The following is a 21,470-nucleotide window of genomic DNA, read 5'->3' as shown; positions in this document are numbered from 1 at the left end:
CCCTGGCAGCATGTCACCATCACAATTTAACACCATCACAACATACAGTTTGAATTATGATCCCCCACAGAACTGATCCAATGCCGAACAGGTAAGCACAATTTGTGACGATCCCGAATATTCAATGGTCACAACAATACACCTCACATCCCGTATCCGTACACATCATCTCCGAGACTCGCATTGCAGCATGCAGCTGTACCAACCGAGTGGAGAGAGCAACGCAATTTGACGGCAATTAACGGAAACGCACCCCCGATCCATGTATTACACAAGGAGCATTCCCGCACAAAATACATCATCTGTGAAACAACGGACAGGAACCAACCAGTGAGTTTGAAACAAAGCGAACCTGTCATTTCAAAATACCCTTCAACATTAACCATGGGACTCAGGGCATTCGAATTTTGAGAGCAAAAAAAAACTAGACACAAACGTCAAAAATCGCCGAATTGATTAATACAGTATATGTAGTATACGAAGTTCGTACAGTCAATCATTTGGCGCAATGCTCCATCCAGTCCCCACATGGCAACACACACAATCAATACTCCAGACAATCCGTACATAGTAAATAATCACAAGCAAGTACCCAACATTCCATACCCTGTTAACAATTCCAAGCAAAGCTTCATACGGTCTGTACCTTGGCAACAATGACGATCAAAGTTTCTTACAGTTACACGTGACAATCACGAGCGAAACTCCATACAGTATACACAATAACAATGGCGATTTCGCAACAAAACGATGTAACAACACGAGTCGTTAACACGGCAACCTACAGCATATCAACGGAGCTCGGGACACCAACAACGAATTAATCATTAACTACACCCAGAAGATACCGATCTCGACGCCGTATTTAACAACGCCGTTACAAGCAGACACCCGCATGGAAGCCGCGTCAATTTATCACGCACACAACCGGACAAACACACTCCGCAAACCAGCGAGTTAAAAAAAAAACACCCGCGATCGCAACCCGGCACACGCAAGATGGGTGAAGTTATTATTATTTTTCTTGGGGCCGGGTGCTTGTCATGTCACGACTCGCCTGGCAAACTGTGAATAGCGGAGGGCGGCAAGGTGGAGCACTGGAACAGCCCGAAGAATCTTTCATGGTGAACACGGCCTGCTCTTGCGAACCCATCCACCTCTCGCGCTCGAGCAGAAGGCTGGAACTCCCCCTCTGCAGGCGTTGATGTCGGCGGGAGCGGAATTTCGGCAGCAGGAGCGGCGTTTTGGCGGGAACCGCGCCCCGACCAGCCCTCGAGTTGGCGGGAACCGCGCCCCGACCAGCCCTCGAGTTGGCGGGAGTGGCGTTTTGGCGGGAACCGCGCCACGATCAGCCGCCGAGTTGGCGGCCCCACCGCGTGGCCCGCATGCCTGGGCCTCCCCCCGCCAGCCCCCGCAGAGACGACGGTGTCCTCTCCCCGCGGCTCCATCGCTCCGTTCCCGATGGCGGCGAAGCAGCGGTGCGATGCCAGTCCCGCCGCTCCGCGTGCAGCGCCATCTCTCTCTCTCTGTCACCGGGGCTGCCATCCCCGGGGCTGTCCGAAGGATGGTCGTCACACCATCCCGGTCGTACGAAGGCGTCCAGATGAGTTTTGTCTTTGTTTTTCATGTGCCCATTTTACTTCCCTAGGATAACACCTAGCAATATTTATATTTCCACAACTTCTGACGCCAAATGTAGTAGGTTCGAATTAGGTGCACGCACACGCAGCTTGGAGGCAACACTATTTATTAAACGGTAAGTAATATAACACTGTACATAAGGTGGTGAGCACCTTCCTCAACTCACTAACACTCTGGAACACGACACAGACTGGACCAGGCAGGCAACGGCCTGCCTGGCCCAGGACGACGACTCGGGACTTGACGACCGATGATGTCTTCACTTTGGAGTACAGTACAACAGCCTTGCTCTGCGTTCACACCACGCTTATATCTGCTTTGGCGTGGCCGGCTCCGCCCAGGCGTGGCTGGCTCTCTCCAGGCCACGCCTCCCTTCCCAGGACACGCCTCACTTCCCCCACCTCTGGGAAGGTCCGGATCCCTCCAGCACGTGACCCCCCAGGCACCCCCTTGGGGCCCCCAGCCCTCGTACGGGCCAACACAGTAGTGACCGTTCTATGTCACTACAAACTTAACCCTTCGTGATTAAACGGGTACCGCTACATGGGAACTTAACAGCAGTTGCTTCATAGAAAGACTCATCCCCCATCATAGGAATGTGGATTTCCACTACAGAATGACGGAGGGCTGAACACAGTAGGTCAGTACTCACCTATCTGTTCAGTATATAAAAATGGCTCCAAAGAAGATCCTAATAATTATATAAGAATCTCTATTCTTTCACCAGTTACTAAATTATTCGAAAAAATACTCAAATCACAAATAAACTGCTGCCTAAAAAACAATATTTCCTGCACAGTAAAGTGTTATTTTCGAGAGGATTCCTGCACCACCACAGCAATGGTTGATGTATTATTTCATTTTCTCTTCAGTAACCTGGATAAGGGTCACTACTGCTGTGCACCATTCCTTGACTTGTCAAAAACCTTTGACACTGCTGATAATGATATTCTACTCACAAGACTCTATTGACCAAGTTGGTCTTTTGAGAACGGCCTGATAGGTAACTCTTAAACCACAAATATAAAAAGAACAAAGGGTGTTCCACAAGGTTCCGTGCTCAGTCCAATTCTGTTCTCCTTATATTTAAATAATCTTGGACTAAACTTAAATCACTCTGAACTAAATCTCTGTGCTGATGACACTTTCATGCCAGCATCGGGTAAATCTCCAAAAAAAGTCAAACAAAGGCTCCAACACGAGTTCTACTTAAATCAGTATCAATTGTCATCATTAAAATTGCGCCTAAATCAATACAAAATGAAGATCACGTAATTTTTTTCAAACCAAAATCCAGTTTCATGCCCTTCGCCGATTACGGATATTAGAAACAACATTATTGAACAAACGAAGTGCCTTAAGTACTTGGGTTTACTGATTGATTAAACACTTACATTTCAACCTCATATTGATCACATCTCAAATAAAATTAAATTTAAACTGGGGTTTTATACGGAAACAAACATTGTTTATCCATTTGTTTGTACCTGCAAATTGATTAAGCTATCATTCCACCACTGTTGACTACATTGACACGGCTTACAGAGCAGCTACAAATGAAACACGAAACAGACTACACCCGCTTTATCATTCAATCGTTTATTTGCACTGGATGTACCATACAGGACTCACCGTTGAGACCTCTACCTACAATTAAATCTCATATCACTAAATGCAAGAATAAAACTACATTATACCCTATTCATTCATAATATCCTTATTGGCAAATCTGCACGATACTTAGTTAACTTAAATGTCAAACCCAAGAAACCTAAGACGTCTGATTAATTGCTTTTTAACTTTTCCAAGAACAAGAATATATAACAAAGCCTTTGCCATTGCAGCACCAACGCTTTGTATGTATGTTGAACTTCTTTTAAACCGTACTAGGTAGGCATCAGTATGGGTTGCTTTCCTGTAGACAGAATGGCTCTTTCATTGTTGTTTAGAGCTGGTCAGCCATGTGGCCAGATGACAAACGTGTCATCCACGTACCTCTTCCATCTGGCCACATGGCCGACCAGCTCTGAACCAATTCTTCAACCACATCAATTCCATACACCCAGCTATCAAATTCACCATGGAGGTAGAAAAGGATGGCAATCTACCCTTCTTGGATGTCCTAATCGAAAAGAGACCATATGGCTCAATGAGCCATTCTGTCTACAGGAAAGCAACCCATACTGATGCCTACCTAAAACCTGATTCCCACCACCATCCATCCCAGAATAATTCCCTCATCAAAACTCTGCACCATAGAACTCAATGTATCTCCGACCATGAACACTTAACCATTGAACTCAGACACGTACACCAAGCTCTCAAGGCGAATGGATATTCTGACTACACAATCCGCAAAGCCATCACCCCTACCATGAGGAAGGAGCCATATGATGATCCTATCAAAACCATCACCTTGCCATACATATGTAATGCGGGCGTAAACGGCCTCGCGGATATGACGTAACGGGGGGAGGGGTTAGGTCACGTGGGGGAGAGGGGAAAGCTCTTACGGGCGGTAACCGGAAGAGACGGGAGGAGAGTGTAAGAATAAAGACGGGAGGAGTCCACGCAGGGCAGAGAGTGGAGAGTGGCGCGATCGCCACAGGACGGGACTCGGCACCGTTGGCCAGCGGTGTCCGGGCACGGGGGAGACGGAGAGCAGCGGTGGGGCTGCAGAGAGAGCAGCTGAGAGACTGCACAAAGGCGGAGAGGCTAAGAGGGAAGCCAGCAGCGGAGCTGCATCGGGAGCGGGGAGAAAAGGCTACGTGAGCGACGGCAGCTGTCAAGCTGCCAAGTGGAAGGCTCTGAGCGAGGGCCGTGTGGGACAAAGTTGTAAGAACCCAAATAAAGGACAACGGAGACAGACAGTGAAAGAGTCCTTTATTACACATAGCAGGGGTAATAAAAAATATTTCCAAAATCATGTTTCTCCATCTATGTGACTTTACCAAAAGAACCAAAGAATATGAATTCTTGCAAGCACGAAAGTTTTAAGTCATGTATCGATAGTTACATTTTAATATGCAATTCTTTTTTTTATAAACTGTGTGCATGTGTTGGTGTGGTCTGGGACTGTGTTGTTGTTGTTGTTTTGTTGCCTTTCCCAAGCTTGGGGAATTGGTGTACTTATGCAGTTTTAAACTTATATACTTTATCTATAATATGTATTTTATTTTAGTAATTTGCTATCTTTTCTTATACTTTGCACTCCAACACTTTGTTGTATTGTGTTGTAACTTTCTGACCCACCCCTACTGGACATTTGTGAAAAAGAACTTCATAGCTCATCGGATTTCTCAAGGATAAATAAAGGTTCTGATTCTGATCCACGATCACTTAAACAAAAAAACATTCTGTCCTGTGGGCTTGTCAATATAAGCATGGCCACCGACTGTTTTCATCCATTCCATTTATTTTGCATGCCTCCGACAGTGATGACCAGCTTTTGTTTTCCTGCTCGTTTTTGCTTAATCAAGTGAACCAAAATGAATGAAGAAAACATTACACGAGTATTTGAGCAAGTATGAAATCATACAATGCCGTTAGAACTAATCAGGAAAATAAGTGAGCTTTAATTAATAATGCAGATGCTTTTTCTAAGCCTCAGGCTGAATTATTGAAACTTGTGTCGACCGCGGCGCCTCGAGTTGTGCTCCCATTGCAAGTTAATGATCTTCCAGCCACGCAGGGCCTGATGAATTTAATAGACTGTGGGAACAGTTCAGGGTTGAGGTCATGTTTGCTGTTGGGAGCTGGAATGATCAGCTGATTCTGTGTCGCCCCGCATCGATATGAACCCAACACCAAATTAAACAGCCAACCTGGGGTGACGATGTATTAACACTTTTCATTCTTGCGCCATCGCCCACTTTAAATCCTTCTTTGAGAAAGAAGTCTCCCATGGGTGCATATTGTGGATCATCGAGATGCATGGGGCTCGATTCATGTGTCGTTGAAGAACCTCACTTTTTGAATCAGAATCAGATTCATTATTTATACTGGATGAGTTTTGAAGCTCTTTTTCGCACTTTATTGATCGCCAGCATTGCCGTAAATGTCAACGGCCATTTTGTCACGAGTTCAAAATTATCATGATTGTCATCATTTAATATTTAAACCGCACCATCCATACCAGACATGTCCAGCTGCCAGAACAAACTGGTGTTTCAATTAATTACTCATTCAGGAAGTTAATTGCAGACTGAATACAATGTTCATAAACAATTCTATATAGACAACATGCAAATGTAAATCTGTCCTATAGAGCTCACTTGTTTTTTTTAAATAAAAGAGTGGTTTTGAAGATGATGATTTTGGCTGCATTTGGGTACTTTCTACTTCGTCGTAGATTTCTGTAAAGCTCATTATAAGCCGTAAATATTTACCCGTTTACTGCTCCATGAGCACACTTTCTCTAAATTTGAGTCAAGTTTAAAACAACTGGTTTGAACGAACATGCCAATTCTACAAATATTGTGGAGCAACATATGGAATACACATATGCTCCCAGCAAAACAGGTCTATATGATTAACCATTTTGCAGAAAAATGATGAAGGGAAGGGAGTTCTTGGTGTGTGTGAGTTAGAGAGAGCTACATTTGGATTAGAATATATGCTTAATCATGGCTGGAGATCTAACGTGGAGACATATCTTAATCTGCGCTTGACAGATTCCACTATGTAAAAGAGTACAGTTTTTTATACTTTTGTAGCATGTGCAATTACTGAGGCACACACACTGTTCGACAGAAGCAATTATTTTAATAAACAACTCACTGATCACCGGGTTCTAAACTGTCAAGTATGGCTATGCTGTCCTATACTGGTTACTATGTGTGTGTGAGTTAGCTAGCGAACGGGTCTGTAAATCACACGCTACAGAACCCACGACTTCTAGTTAACTCTACGCGAAGACGAAGAGCGGACCCCTGAAGAACGTAGCGCGAGTCCTCTTGCATCGATCCCCCAACACGAGCCCTGAATCCCCTCGGCGCTCCCCCTTTATCCCCTGCCGCCCTTGGCCACGCCCCCTCTCTGTGTCCCGACCTGAGCTCCCCGCTCCCAGTCACGTGTCCTCTCATCCTCCAATGGAGGTTCCCGGTGCTCCGTGCCCCTCCAGCCCTGTGGCTGGTGCAACAGCGTAGAGACCACATTATGTGTCTCTACACTTTCATACATAATTGATTTTAATTGATGCCAAGTGGAACGATGTGTTTTGTGCAGGGAGGTTAAATAAACAGTATGAGCAAATGGAGCATGGTGCATGTGAGGTCAGCGCCTGGTTTAAAATCGCGTGACACTAATTTGGCGCGCAGCAGGGATAAAGTAATGAATATCAATTTGGTCGTTCTGAAAATGTCATTCCTCGGGCATTTTAGGCGGATTTCCTTTTCATTACCTGCCACACAACATTAAATGTGACACACTGACAAGCACAACACTGTACACTCACCACACACAACGACAAAGTCCATTCATAGTATAGCCTACATATTCTGCTTAGACAAGTTCTGGCAGTGAAGAACACCTATTTTACGGCTGGTATTGCCCAGGAGAGCGGGTGGTGTGGCCAATGCCACACCCGGACCGCCACTGTCTTCCCAGTCCTGCTCCATAAACACAGCACTAGGTACTTATTTGAGGCCGAGTTGACCTTGGGAAGGCCAAGAACCAGTTCAGATAAATACGGGACTTAAACTAACTTCACAGGGTTCATAGCATAGTGAAAACCCCAATCTACACCACCGCTCCCCACACTGATCACACACTCACAAAAGTGTACACACCCATACGCACAACATTCACGTCTCACACACAAACACATACCACAGAAAAAACAGTCAATGGCTTTGGTAATTGAAGGGGAAGTGTTAACAGACATTTCCTCGGCTACCTTTTGAAGTGTGATTAAAACATTCCAAATTCAACACCTGAGAAATTGAAACTCGCAGATTCTGGCTCGTTGGGCTCTGATCGATTTCAGGATGTAATGGTCCTTAGAAATGTCAAAGGTCATTCACTTAACAACCGGTTGAGCCTATCTTCTCCTGGGGGCCAATAACAATTGACAGCCCTGCTTTCACGCTGCACAAAGTCAAAATATGGACATAGACTGGTGTCTTTCTCTTCTTGTCCGTGCATTTGAGGCGATTATGCCTTGCATCCAAGCTAGGTGATGGTGGTGCACATTTTCAAATACCCTGCCTTAAAAGTGTTCACACTGTGACAATTAAAAGCATATATTTTGTTATCCAACGAGCTAGAATAAACCAAATTAAGTGTAGAAATTAAATGTAATACGATACGCACTACACGGTTTAATCACAGGCTGGATTCCCCGGATTCAAACCTCTAATCTCATGGGTACTGGCTCATTGCTCTGAGCCCCCAGACCATCTCAAGGCCATTCTCATCAGAACCGTATTCTTCTCTGCCCCCCTTTCCCCGACGAAAACAATTTATCTCCCCTCACCAGACGTGTGCTCGGACCGTGAGCTGACGGACATGGCGTCACGCCTCAAGGACTGGTTCCGTGTTCTGCACCAGCAAGCGGTCACCAATGCAGCGAGAGAAACTGGGGGCCACGCGCAGCCCACGGACCCCACCGGTGAGTGCCTGTGGGGGGGGGAGGGGGGTGTTGGGGGAGAAGGGGAGTGGGGAAGGTACAACTAAATCCTTATCCATAAGGGCAAGAGGATGAATAGGTAAAGGCATCACATCAAACAGTGGCATCGTTTGGTTCGCATGGGCCCTGGTGCAAGACATAAAATGGGTCTTCCTGTATGCCTCGCCTCCCTTCTACGTACCGCAGTGCCAGTGCCCCTCCAGCCTGTGGGCATTGGCGCAGTTGCACAGCCTGCACACTCCACTGATTGTCAAAGTGTCTTTATTTTCAATGTAGTGTGGGGTGGCATTCATCTCCGTCGGTGGCCCTGAGCGAGCATCGGAGATCACACATGCCTATCAACAAGGGCCAGTCTCTCCATAAGGGAATCGCTCTTGACGTTCCCAAAAGTAGTACTTATTTGATTGAGCCTGTGGAAATGATGCATTGAGTAAATTTCTGAATTTAAATTGAACTTGAGATCTTTCCGATTGAGAGTTCAGAAGTAAATACAACAGGAGAGTCTAATTTGCAAGTGACCTTGTGCAGGTGACAAGTGGAGTGCAGACAACACGAAAATATACCTGCAGTGGGGTATTTTGGAAAATTATAATAAAATTATAATGTATGCAATCCCTCCATTCACATGAGTGTAAAAAGAGTAGAAACATTGTAGTTTTGCGCGAATGGCTCAATGCAACGAAATATGTATGAACTAAGTTTAAATGAATCTGCATTTAATGTATTGTAAATTTTGACATGTTGAATGCTCAGTGATCTAAATGCAAAAATCTTTTTTCCTTGATTATTTTGTGTTTTCTTAATGTCTCATTTACCTAAAATGTTAAAAGCTGTCATGTGCTAATTATGATTCACTCAAAAATAACACCAAAGCACAAAATTACATTTCTACCGAGGCTGAAATTTATTCCAGGACATAAAAAAACAAATATACACACTCTCTTCAAGATTAAAGTAACAAGCTGACAGCCAGTATATTAAGCGAGACTATGCTTTGTAACAAAATAAAATTGTATTGCCTGGAGCTCAGGGTCAGCACATAGCCTGTTCAACCCTCTCTGATAATTTTTCACATGTTATACATTTTTATTTGTGGGTTGTTGTGAGCTGATGTCATGACGTCTCGTGTCTGTAGGTTAACCTAAAGTCTGGAACTCTCAATTATCTTGTACCACCCTCATCCATACCTCAATATATGCCAAGTAGCCTCTCCACAACCCACCCAACAAACTATGCACTACATTTCCATGCACTAGCCTGCCCACTACCCACCCACCGCATAACCCAATCATTACAAACGACCCTAGTCATTACCTACCTACCAACCACCTTCGCAACTACTCATACACGACTTTACCCACTACCCATCACTCTGTCCACTACCGACCTACCACCCTACACACTAACCATCCACCACATTATATACCAACTTCAAGACACCACTCACCACCACCAAACACACATACCAATCATTCTACTCACAACCTATAAACCATTTTATCCACTGGCTACCCACTACTTTAACTTCTGCCTATCTGCCACATATAACACTACCCCTGCACATAATTATTAATGCACCACTTTATCCAGTACGGAATTAGCTAATGCCCAAGTTATAAGCCAGACACTCGCATAATAGATAATATGCCCAATCCGTTTTCTTATTATATAAACGTGATGCTAATACTGCATAGCTTTATGGCATTAACCTCAACGTGCCTTGGATTAAAACGATCATATGCGTTGATTATGGCAGTTTTGTTTCTTTCATGCAGCAATGCCTATTTTGCAAGAAACGGTTATATTTTTCTTCTTGGTTCTTTCGGTAAAGTCACGTAGAAGGGAAGTAATAAAATAATAAAAATAAAACATAATAAAACAATTCTCACGACGTTTCGGCCACAACGCAAGCAGCCGTCCTCAGGCGAAGAATGAGAACATTATCAAGCTAGGAGCTTATATAGGTGTTGCGAGGAGGAGCGCCTTAACAAAAGAATGTGCATATGAAGAGGCATTTAGCATACCAATGGACAATGCGTAGGAGGTGGGCGGAGGGGTTTCAAAGTCCCATTATGCCCATGCATTATGCAGGATCAACAGCACCACGGGGGGGCGCAAGGAACAGCGTTAATAAAGGAAAGGAATGCTAGTGATATGTAGCTGCATTTACCAAACAACCACGTAGAAAACCAAAGCAAAAACTACATAAAAAACTAAAATATAAACTGAAACTTACTATACTCTACAATAAGCTGAGTTACTAACAACAAATAATAAATTACAATTCTACGTCGTAAGAAGTATATAATATACTTCCATCTAAACTTTATTCTCTTAGTATATACAGTACGACGTAGAATTGTAATTTATTATTTGTTGTTAGTAACTCAGCTTATTGTAGAGTATAGTAAGTTTCAGTTTATATTTTAGTTTTTTATGTAGTTTTTGCTTTGGTTTTCTACGTGGTTGTTTGGTAAATGCAGCTACATATCACTAGCATTCCTTTCCTTTATTAACGCTGTTCCTTGCGCCCCCCCGTGGTGCTGTTGATCCTGCATAATGCATGGGCATAATGGGACTTTGAAACCCCTCCGCCCACCTCCTACGCATTGTCCATTGGTATGCTAAATTCCTCTTCATATGCACATTCTTTTGTTAAGGCGCTCCTCCTCGCAACACCTATATAAGCTCCTAGCTTGATAATGTTCTCATTCTTCGCCTGAGGACGGCTGCTTGCGTTGTGGCCGAAACGTCGTGAGAATTGTTTTATTATGTTTTATTTTTATTATTTTATTACTTCCCTTCTACGTGACTTTACCGAAAGAACCAAGAAGATGAATCCCTGCAGTCACGAAAGCTTTAAATCGAAACGGTTATATTCTTTGGGTTTTTCGGTAAAGTCACGTAGATAGGTTCAAACAAAATAACAAAAAATAACACATTTTATTTTTTTTGAACCTATCAATGTGAATTTACCAAAAGACCCAAAGAATATGAATTCCTGCAGTCACAAAAGCTTTAAGTCAAGCGACGGTTATAATTTAACAAGAAGACAGAGAGGAAATTGTACAACGAAACTAATCACTGGACACAAAATACAAAAGTGACTTTTGTAAAGGCTGGCTATTTCTCACTGCTTCTTCAAATAGAGCAGGAAATTAGATTTTTTTTATCAATACACACAGATTTGCTAATGTTATGCATCGTGGTGTTGTGCAGATGATGATCGCCATAATGAAGGAAGGTGACGTTAGCAGGCACACAGTGTCAGCCCATCGTTCACCATGCCATTGGAAACAGTAACACGAGCAAACAAACCCATGGTCTATAACACATCACAGCTGCCATCACTAATTACCAAGCATTTAATTTTATGTAACCATGTGGAATGGGTCCTGCAATGTGTGGCATTATGGGCATTTCGTTAATTACTCTGCGTAGGGAAATAACACTTCATCCCAAGCATTGATTCCAAAGTGAGTCAAACACCAACCTTCGTGTTAGCCTCAGAAATGCAAGTCCTTTGCCGGATGTGACATTTCAGGCGCTTCCCTTTCATTGAAATCAATAATTACACTATATAACACAATTTTTGTTCCTGGGTACTAAGTGTTATTTCTTAATTGCTTATGCCTAAAAAGTATTTAAAATGGATATTATTCCCCACAAGCTTTGCTTTTGTGACCAGGACTGTATGTGAACGAAAAAACACAAATTCACCCATTTTTTCATTGAAAATAGGTAAATTTCTAAATATCACTGTCCTGGTCACAAAAGCAAAGTTTGTGGGGAATAAGCCATTTTCTGTACGTTTGAGGCATAAGGAATTAGGAAATAACACTTACTACCCAGGAACAAAAATGTTTTTGTTACACAGTGTTATAATTAAACATGCATCCCCAATCATGACCGTTCCATTTTGTTGTTGTTGCAATACACATTGTAGTTTTTGTTGTAGCGCACCACACACCACTCTGTGCCATTGACCGAAAACCGAGCCAACATGAGCATCGCTTGGAGCAATGCTGCAGATCCACCTCGTGTCATAGGGTTTCCTAATGCAGAATCATCTGTATATAAGCACCTCTTAGAAGCCATACCATGTGTGGTTATGTTCGAAGTAGTGTGCTTGTATATCAGTAGTTGCCCTTTGCCTCGGCATCCCCACAAAGCAATACCTGTATGTTTTGTGAATGTGAGAACTTTCCTTATATGAGTTCACAAAACAACTGATGCCACAAGATCTCACCAATGCGTTCTACCCACTGCAAGATTCTAGCAGCTACTGCACTTTAGATAACTGACCTCCGAGATGTGCCCTTATCAAGGTGTGCTTATATCCACCTACTACTGTTCCCATACCCGCGCAGCCTTCGACACCAGCATGCTGCCCATCTGCCGGGACCACGTCGGGTGGATGTTCAACCGATTGGACTCCAACCACGACCTCTTCCTGGACCAGGGTGAGCTCAGCGCCATGGGCCTTGGCCGCGGGGTCGCGGGTGGCCTGGAGTCGCCCGAGAGACACGAGCCCTGCCTCTCCACCTTCCTGGACAAGTGCGATACCTACAGCGACAGCCTGCTCTCCAACAACGAGTGGTGCTTTTGTTTCCAGCGCCAAAGTAAGTGTTGGTTGCTCATCGCCCTCTTGCCGCTGCCCAGTGTCAGTTTTTCAATCAGCCCGTGTCTAATCGCTACTGGACAAAGGCTTTCCCTATCGTTTCCCACTTTCATCACTGCCGTGCTGTTGCCTAAGTCAGTAGGTGTGCCAATGACTACAGTGGCTGCAGTGTGTTATGTCAGAATCTGGTGTGACTGTAATGAGTCTTGCCGATAACACTATGTAATACAATGTTTGTTCCTGGGTAGTAAGTGTTATTTCGTAATTGCTTATGCCTAAAAAGTATAGCAAATGGCTATTACTCTTTGTTTTTTTCGGTAAAGTCATGTAGGTAAAAAATAAAATAAATGAAAACAACTAAATTTAATCACGACGTTTCGGGCGCAACACAAGCGTCCGTCATCAGGTGGGAAAGCATGGTAGTAGGCCATGCATGGCCTACTGCCTACTGCCATGCATGGCAGCAGGCCAAGCATGGTAGTAGGCCATGCATGGCCTACTGCCTACTGCCATGCATGGCAGCAGGCCATGCTTTCCCACCTGATGACGGACGCTTGTGTTGCGCCCGAAACGTCGTGATTTAATTTAGTTGTTTTCATTTATTTTATTTTTTACCTACATGACTTTACCGAAAAAACCAAAGAGTATGAATCCTTGCAGTCACGAATGCTTCAAATAAAAAAAAATGGCTATTGTTCCCCACAAACGTTGCTTTTGTGACCAGGACAGTGATATTTTGAAATGTATCTATTTTCAATGAGAAAACAGGCGAATTTGTGTCTTTTCGTTCACAAAGTCAGAAAAAAACAACATATGAATAACATTTTACATGTATTTATACTAAAGTAATACAAAAATGACTACAAAAGATTTAGAAATGAGTAGTTTTTCGAGATTTACAATTATACTGTAAATCACTTTCACGAATCAGCCCCCAAATGTAGTCTCCCAGCAAAATGTTGCTGTAATACAGTGTTATCTTTGTGGCTGTGGCGCGTTGCTCCACGAGTTGTTGTGACTGTTATGTGGTGTGCCAGTGCCTGGCGTGGGTATCGCGTTTCATGCCAATGATCGATGTGGTTGTGGTGAATGTTGCCAATACCTATGGCAGTATTGTGGTGTGCCAGCAGCTACTGTAAATGTGCGGTCTGTTGTACCAACATCTGTTGTGGCTGCAGTATGTATCACTATGATCTGGCATGGCTCTAGTTTATTTTGGCAACAATTTCTGTGTCCGTGTCTGTGAGGGTTCCTCCAGTGTTCCATGCCACTCTCAGGTGTAGCTGTGGCAACTTGTGCCAAAGCCCGGTGGGGCTCTCTCTTGCCAGTATTCAGAGGCGTGTTGTGCCAATGCATTGTGTTCAGTGAGTGTGGACGGACACATGGCAATGCAGGTAAATAAGTGGACCCAACTTAGTGAGCGGTCGTGTTTAAATGTCCTTCTCTTGCTTTCCAGAGCCCCCGTGCCATGCGGAGAAAGAAAAACTTCAACATAGCAAGAAGCTCGTGGGTAGGACAATGCATTCACATTACAATTGCGATGATGATTGGCTGCCTGCTGTGGCATGCAATGAAGATTAAATGCTTAAATGAAGCATGTCTAGTGTTTTTTTTAATTTGAGGCCTATATTACATTCATCAAATGTAATTTGTCTTCAATTGAGTCATATTAATATTAATTCCAATGAATACTTTATTATCAGCCGCACTTGTCAAAAATGGATACGTAATGTAAATGTTCTAATATTAATTAAAAGTTTTAAATGGATCATTCTAAAGCACATGCTGAACAGTGACATTGTGGAGATTTATGTATAATGGTCGTATTGGCAACTTAATCGAATGCGCGGGAATGTTTCATTTTACGTTAAGTACATGTATGGGTTTACACATGCCCACAACGCATTCACTGCTGGGTGACAACCGCCACCCGTGCCCCCCTCTCATTTATTCTTAGTTACTCTCAATGTCACTTCTCAGCATTTGTTCCTACTCATTTGTCACTTGTTCCCCTTTGCTTGCCTCATCATCCTCCCGATACACTCATGTATATTCATGTAACTATTCTCATCCCTGTGTCATAATGCAAAACTCATGCATAGACAACCTGCAAGAAGAAAGGCACGGCACTGCCACGCGCTGCAGAGTGGCAGTGCGAATTGTTTACTGTCCGCAACCTCATAAATGTCGTGCCTCTCAATGACGGCATGTTGCTCGGCATGTGGAGCGCGTGCCCATCTGTAACGCAGGCGGATTTCTGTATGCGGAAGGGGCAATGGCCCCATTGTACTTCCAGCTCCCAAAGTATTCTAATTTTAATCTGATGGTCAGCAATGTTTAATACTCGTGAATTTTTCCATCTTTGAGTGACCACAGCGCGATGGTCTCATCACACCTTACTTGGGTCTAGTCTTTCTCTTCGCAGCAATCTCACTGTATCGCACAAATGTGTCCAATTTGGTCTCCAGAGTCTCTAGTCTCGTCCCTCCTCACGACGGTTTTTTCGGACCTCGTCTGTTGCCTGGGTCTGCACGTCCCCGTGTGTGACAGCCCGGTGTGACTTGTGCCACAGGCGGGTTCATACCCACGTGCGACGAGCAGGGCTACTACGGACCCAAGCAGTGCCATGGCAGCACAGGCCAATGCTGGTGCGTGGACCAGTATGGCAAGGAGACCCCGGGCACTCGCTTGCATGGGGAGCCCAGCTGTGGTACGTTTGATAAGGCTGTCTCTTTTTTTCCCAACAATAACAGGCGACTAATGTGCCCTGCCAAAGCGGTGGAGGTGGGTTTTACAATCGGGTAACAGTCAGTGAGAGTATTTGTACCAGTGGCTTGTTGACTAATGCTTTAACTTTCTCCCCAGTGTAACAGACAGCCTTTTCAGTTTGTTCCCACTTTTCAATCCTGATATTTAAAGCACCTCACAGATCGACTCTTGCACCACAACATGCACAGGTGTTCACCTTGGTCTGTCTGACTTTTCTATCTGGAGAACTGGAGCAACATCATTCCAGATCTTGTGACTTTAAAAAAACTAAGATGTCCTTGTAATTTTCACCGTTTCTAGACCCAAGATGTCAGGTATAAATCATAGTCTCTCTGTTCCCCTCTTCTAATGTCCCCTATATCATACAGCATCTTTAGATGCGATTACATTTAGATGTTCTCTAAACAAAAAAAATATCCTGTACTGAGCTTTCACATCTTAGCCCATTCGATTTACCACAGTTTGATATTCGTTTACACCTTGAGGCTTTCAAAAAATGTTTCCAGAAGCATGTAATCAAGGAATTCCTCGTATTGTGAGCATTGCAGAGCAATTTTCATCATCACGTCAAAATTGTACGTTATCATATTCTCACTCGGTGCAATATTGTCAGGTGAAAGAAAGACAGAGGAGATCACGGCGAGTGAGGAAGAGGAAGAGGTGGAAGGCTCTGGCGACCTGGGCAGCGGGGATGTGGCGGAATGGACGGATGATGACGATGAAGATGACGACGATGATGATGATGATGTCGACGGCAACGAAGATGATAGAAATGAGAAAGAAAATGAAGGAGTGGGTGGAAAACCAGAGGCCGAGGATCTGACCAAGATGAAAGTGGCTGGGCGGGAGAGAGAGCAAGAAAAGGAGGTGGAAGTGGAACCAGAGGAAGACCCAGATGATGAGGATGAGAGTGATGATGGCTACGTGTGGTAGATGAGCTGGGTCTAGATGTGGCGGGTGGGGGGAAGCAGCGGAGGGATGGGGGTTCAGGCGGGCAGGGCTACGTACAGTGGTAGGGGCAACATGGAAACCTTGCTTGAACACGGGCTTTGGTTGGGGAAGGGGCACAGATGAAACCCCTGCTGTTCGATGATTAATCCTGAAACACGAGCTGTCCTGGAGGCTCACCAGAGAAAGAGTTCCACACCAATCTCTAAACTCGTAGTTTGGTCGAATATTGAATACAAATTATAACACTCACATTTGATCTCCTGACACAATAAACTAAACTAACCTTTTTATTTTACCAGATTAGGTCCACTGAGCTATATAGCTCTTTTTCAGAAGCGACCTGTCCACAAATGATAGCTCAACTAAGTGGCTTATCGTGTGGAAATTTATAGCAGCCAAATACTCTAAACGCATGTTTTTGAATGTGGAGGGGAAAACAGGAGGACACGGATAAAAATCCACGCGGCCACGGGGAGAACATGAAAACTCGAAATGTCAAAGCGTCAGGGTTGGGATCGCTCCCACGACCTTTCTGTATACCAGGCGTGGTAGTTAACATCTCACCACCACGGTGCCCCACTTACAATGGGATAGGGTTTTGATCAAAAATAAATCCACCTCAGACGTACCATGACTTATTTACCAATTGTTTGCCATTATAATAATGGAAAAAAGTTTGGCCCAATACATTTTTATTTGAATTAAGGGTAAACATGATGTGAACCAATTTCTATGTGACATTAATTCGATAATGTATCATTCATGCGACTTGGTTTTACCTGTGTTGTGTGCAGTACCACAAGACAACACGGATGATAATATATTTTCATCTCTCTTCCATGATTTAGGAAAAAAATCTCCCATGATGTCTAATGGAAATTATTGACAATTGAACTAAAGAAATTACACACAGTGGGTTTGTTGTTCTATCAGGGTAATGTACGTTCATCACGAAGCAATCAGGGTAATGTACATTCATTCGCACCTTTGATTTGCACGGTTGGCTGTGTACGGTGCGAAAGAAGTTCAACATACATGAAGCAACCAACTTTGATAGTTTCAGTTGGTAGCACCATGGTCTCTGCTGTGATGTAAATCCAGGTCATATGCGCAGAGTAGGTGAAAGTTCAATCATCGTGTGGTTAAATATGACTTTAAAATATTGAGTGTTTTCACTCAGAGGAAGAGAAAACCCAACATTCATCATTTGTCAGTGGGGTAAAATTAAAAGTGACCCTAGGTCCTTATGTTTTGTCACTGGCGTGATGTTGTCGGAGAGATGTTTCTAGCTGCCTGTGAAAAGAGAGTTTGTAATGGAATTTTTGAGATGGGCAATTCCCCCATCACACGGTTTGTGATGCATCAAGAATAGCCCTCAGTGGCCACTGGTTACTCAGCTGCGTTTTGAGATTCACATATAGGGGCAACACTTCGCACACACTTACACTGCCCTCTGCGGGAAGGTGTGGAGAAAGCAGACACAAATATCCCACCAATCCTCATTTGATACCCAAACATCGCACCTGCTGTCTTTGACATTCTCCGAAGACACTGGTGTAACCATCAACCACATCATAACATCAAGAGGGTAATGTGCACATCTCCTTAATATATTGAAATAAAAAACAGCCACATTTCGATTGTGGCCATGCAACCAAATTATGGAGCATATAGTAAACAACTGTAGTCTGCGCTCCTTCAACGGAGGGATCGCATAACTACACGAACTCCTGAAGCACTATCGTGGCGAGCAGATCTCGACATTAGCATTTAGCTCCTGAACATATTTCCATCATTCGCAAGAGTATCATGTATTTTGATCTTGACTATAATTACCATTATAAAAAAACAACACCCATTGATTTTAGTATACCCTTCGGAGCAGAAAAATATACAATGGGTTAAACTTTTCAATCGCTGTGTGATGTAACCAAATGGACATGTTTCATTTACACGCTTCACCTTAATGGTAAGTTTTAAAAATTCTAAGCAAATAGAAAAGATAATACTAATCAACGGGGAAATATTTAACACTTCCAGTTTATTATTCCGTTGAAACAAAACTACATTTAAATTATAAGTTGCAAAGTTACTTTGCTCCGATATAAAATTTAAACATCAGTAAACCCTTAGGACATAATATAATCAGCACAATGCAATAACAGAGACAGCTTAATTCAGAAAAGGTGTCCCATTTGAGTCTTGTTTTTTTTCATAGATACAGTATGCACTCCCTCTCTCACTTATCAGACAGTGCACTTCCTCCACTACCCACACACGCCAGAGTTACCAAGCACCACATGCGCAATCCAGCAGGGGATTGTAGAATATATAGAGGTCATCAGAGCAGAGCTGAGGCCAAACCCAGCATTGACCACGGGGGAACTGAACACGTGCTGCAGATATGACCGCGACTTCCATAAGAAACTGCTCATTGCTTCATGTTCGTTCTTTAATTTACGATATCAATTGCATATATATACAGCGTATATATTTTATTTTCTGGGTATTGAGATTAATAAAAAGGAAATTACTGGGAAGGCTGTGAATATTATTCAGCTTTTTTGACTTTTTTGGATATTTCCTGTGGTGTTTTAGGGTTATTCACATGCTATCATAAATTTGTGCATTTTAAAACACTTTTCTGGCTGCTTTATCAGTAAGTGTACTTTTGTATTTCTAATTCTTACATGGAAGGGCATTCATGTGTCTCTGTAAGGTCTTGCTTAAAGGGAAACACTCAGTTCTTTTCTTTGCCTTTTGGGAAAAGACTCACTGCAAACACAGATGGCTTTTTAAAGATTAATATGCAATTTCCCAGGCAGGAGAAAACATTTCCCGATATTGGGTGTCACAGTACTGAATACAAAATTATCGGGCCATAAACATGTGCATTTTAAATGTAAAATGTAACAAGACATTCATGGCTCCAGTAGAGCTACTCAGTTGTTACAGAGTGTGCATACTGCTCTTATTTTCAGGGCACTTTATTTCTGCATGCACATTTTTTTTCACTTGGTTTACGCATGAAAAACCAAGTCACTATTAATATACTGTGCAAAACTGCCCCCAACATTTTGAGTGACCCTATGAAACTATATGAATTTAAATTGTTATTTTTCTCGAGAGCTGGGACTGTCACATGAATATAAACGTGTGATATTCAAACACTTAGCTTCTTTATAGACGTCGGTTTTTGTTTCAGGAAATGGAAACAACTGGCAGCTTTCCCTGGATGGAGACTCCCTTTTAATGTCATGCCAAGCTTTGGGTTTGCGGAATGTCTGCTGTCAAAAACTAAAGGCTCAAATTAATGTGTTTTGGTGGCTATTAATAATGTAAGTAGCTGCATAGTATGCTCGTAAATGTATCTAAAGAGAAAAAAACATGTAGTCCTTGAATCTCGTTAACATTATCGTTTGCTAGATTTTGGAATTGAACGACTGTGCGTGCGTTTGAGCCCTTTCACTCCATTCTGCATGGTGTTTAGCTATATAGCCATCTGTGTATGTATCCATCTCCTTACTATTCAATAGCTAAACATATATAGTAAAATAAACATTGGTCGGGCGTTTGGTTTAAACATTATTGTGTTCTTGGCCACTTTGTACGCAGAAATATGTTTTGATTAATGCTTTGGTGTGTTGTGCTGCGTAACAGCGGGTATTCTGACATCAGTGCCACATAACACTCCACAACTACAAAATTAAAACGCCTCCCCGACTTCATTGACATTGTCTTTTAAAAGGAAACATACCAGAGGGTTTACGGCTTCACTAGCATTTTTTATCACAGCGTTAAGCTGTCAAATATTTTGGCCTTTGGATATATGTGAATACAGTGGACGGATCCTAGGAATTTCATGGTAGGATGAGGTAAATAACTTGTATGTTGGAAATTAGAAGCAAGAAAGAATTGTCGATATGATCAGCAGGTCTTTCTTTGTAAAAGGTTTCAGTTTGGTGTTTTAACATCTTAACACCTGTTTGTTCCCAGAAAAAAGGGGAAAACCTATTCTCATGATCAGTAGGTTGTTATGGGTGGAACACGTGTATAGGATGGTGGAAGGCAGGCCACGGTAATAATTATAGTGATAATTAGGCATGCACCGATTCAATGCCCCAATAGAATTGATGTCATGTTTGTATCGTCTCATTTATGTCCTACTCATACATTCCTTCCTCAAGTAAAGAATTACATTTGAGGGGGAGTCCTGGAGCATCTAGAAAAGATGATTTTGTTCAAAGAATGCAGAATTATAGGATGAAAACATTAATACATTGATTGTGCAGCCATATGTTGGATAGAAAATACAATAACAACTATTAAAAGTGGATTGCAATGTTGCGATGAATTTCATGGACTATTTTAACCAGCAGCCTCATCATCAACATGTGCATGTCCCTCGGGGCGTAACACTCCCCACGAGCCGCCACCAGGCAATCCTATCCTGCGCTAGCCGCCATGCTGAATGCAAGCGAAGGCCGTGTTGTCAAAGTTCAGCCTCAATCGTGTGTGTCCATGTCAGCCATGGTCTGCCCTGGTGGCGCCTCCAGTCCCGTGGTGGGCCGTCAATGATCTTGCGCAGGGCTCTGGCGTGATCTGTTGATACGTCCGCCCGGGCAACGTGTCCGAAGATCCTAAGTTTTCTGGCTCTGACCGTTTTATGCACTGCTGGGCATCCTGTGCGAAGACGGACCTCGGCATTGGTGATGTGTTCACTGAAGTGGATGAGGACTATTGAGGAGTATCCGTCACAGGCACCACTGGTCGAAGGGATCCAGCTTCCTACTCAGGGACGTTGTCATTGACCATGCCTCTGAACCATACAGTAGTACGGGATGTATGCATCGATGTCTG

The 21,470-nt window shown here is 43.3% G+C and overlaps 1 protein-coding gene across 2 annotated transcripts in view; it reads left to right on the top strand.

Annotated features, from left to right (window-relative positions):
• Positions 1 to 20,228, top strand: part of LOC144934085 (testican-3-like) — a 213,654-nt gene extending 193,426 nt beyond the window's left edge. For both annotated transcript variants that reach the window (XM_078859462.1, XM_078859463.1), the window contains 5 exons: positions 8,120 to 8,251; positions 12,640 to 12,891; positions 14,347 to 14,400; positions 15,463 to 15,600; positions 16,273 to 20,228. In XM_078859462.1, the coding sequence (XP_078715588.1) occupies positions 8,120 to 8,251; positions 12,640 to 12,891; positions 14,347 to 14,400; positions 15,463 to 15,600; positions 16,273 to 16,592 (896 nt within the window). In that variant the 3' untranslated portion in view covers positions 16,593 to 20,228. The remainder of the gene's footprint in view (positions 1 to 8,119; positions 8,252 to 12,639; positions 12,892 to 14,346; positions 14,401 to 15,462; positions 15,601 to 16,272) is intronic.
• The last annotated feature ends 1,242 nt before the right edge of the window (positions 20,229 to 21,470 follow it).

The sequence above is a fragment of the Lampetra fluviatilis genome, chromosome 9, assembly GCF_964198595.1.
Source record: "Lampetra fluviatilis chromosome 9, kcLamFluv1.1, whole genome shotgun sequence".
NCBI classification, from domain to species: domain Eukaryota; kingdom Metazoa; phylum Chordata; class Hyperoartia; order Petromyzontiformes; family Petromyzontidae; genus Lampetra; species Lampetra fluviatilis.
The sequence above is the reverse complement of the archived record's forward strand: the minus strand, read 5'-3'. Positions and strand labels throughout refer to the sequence as shown.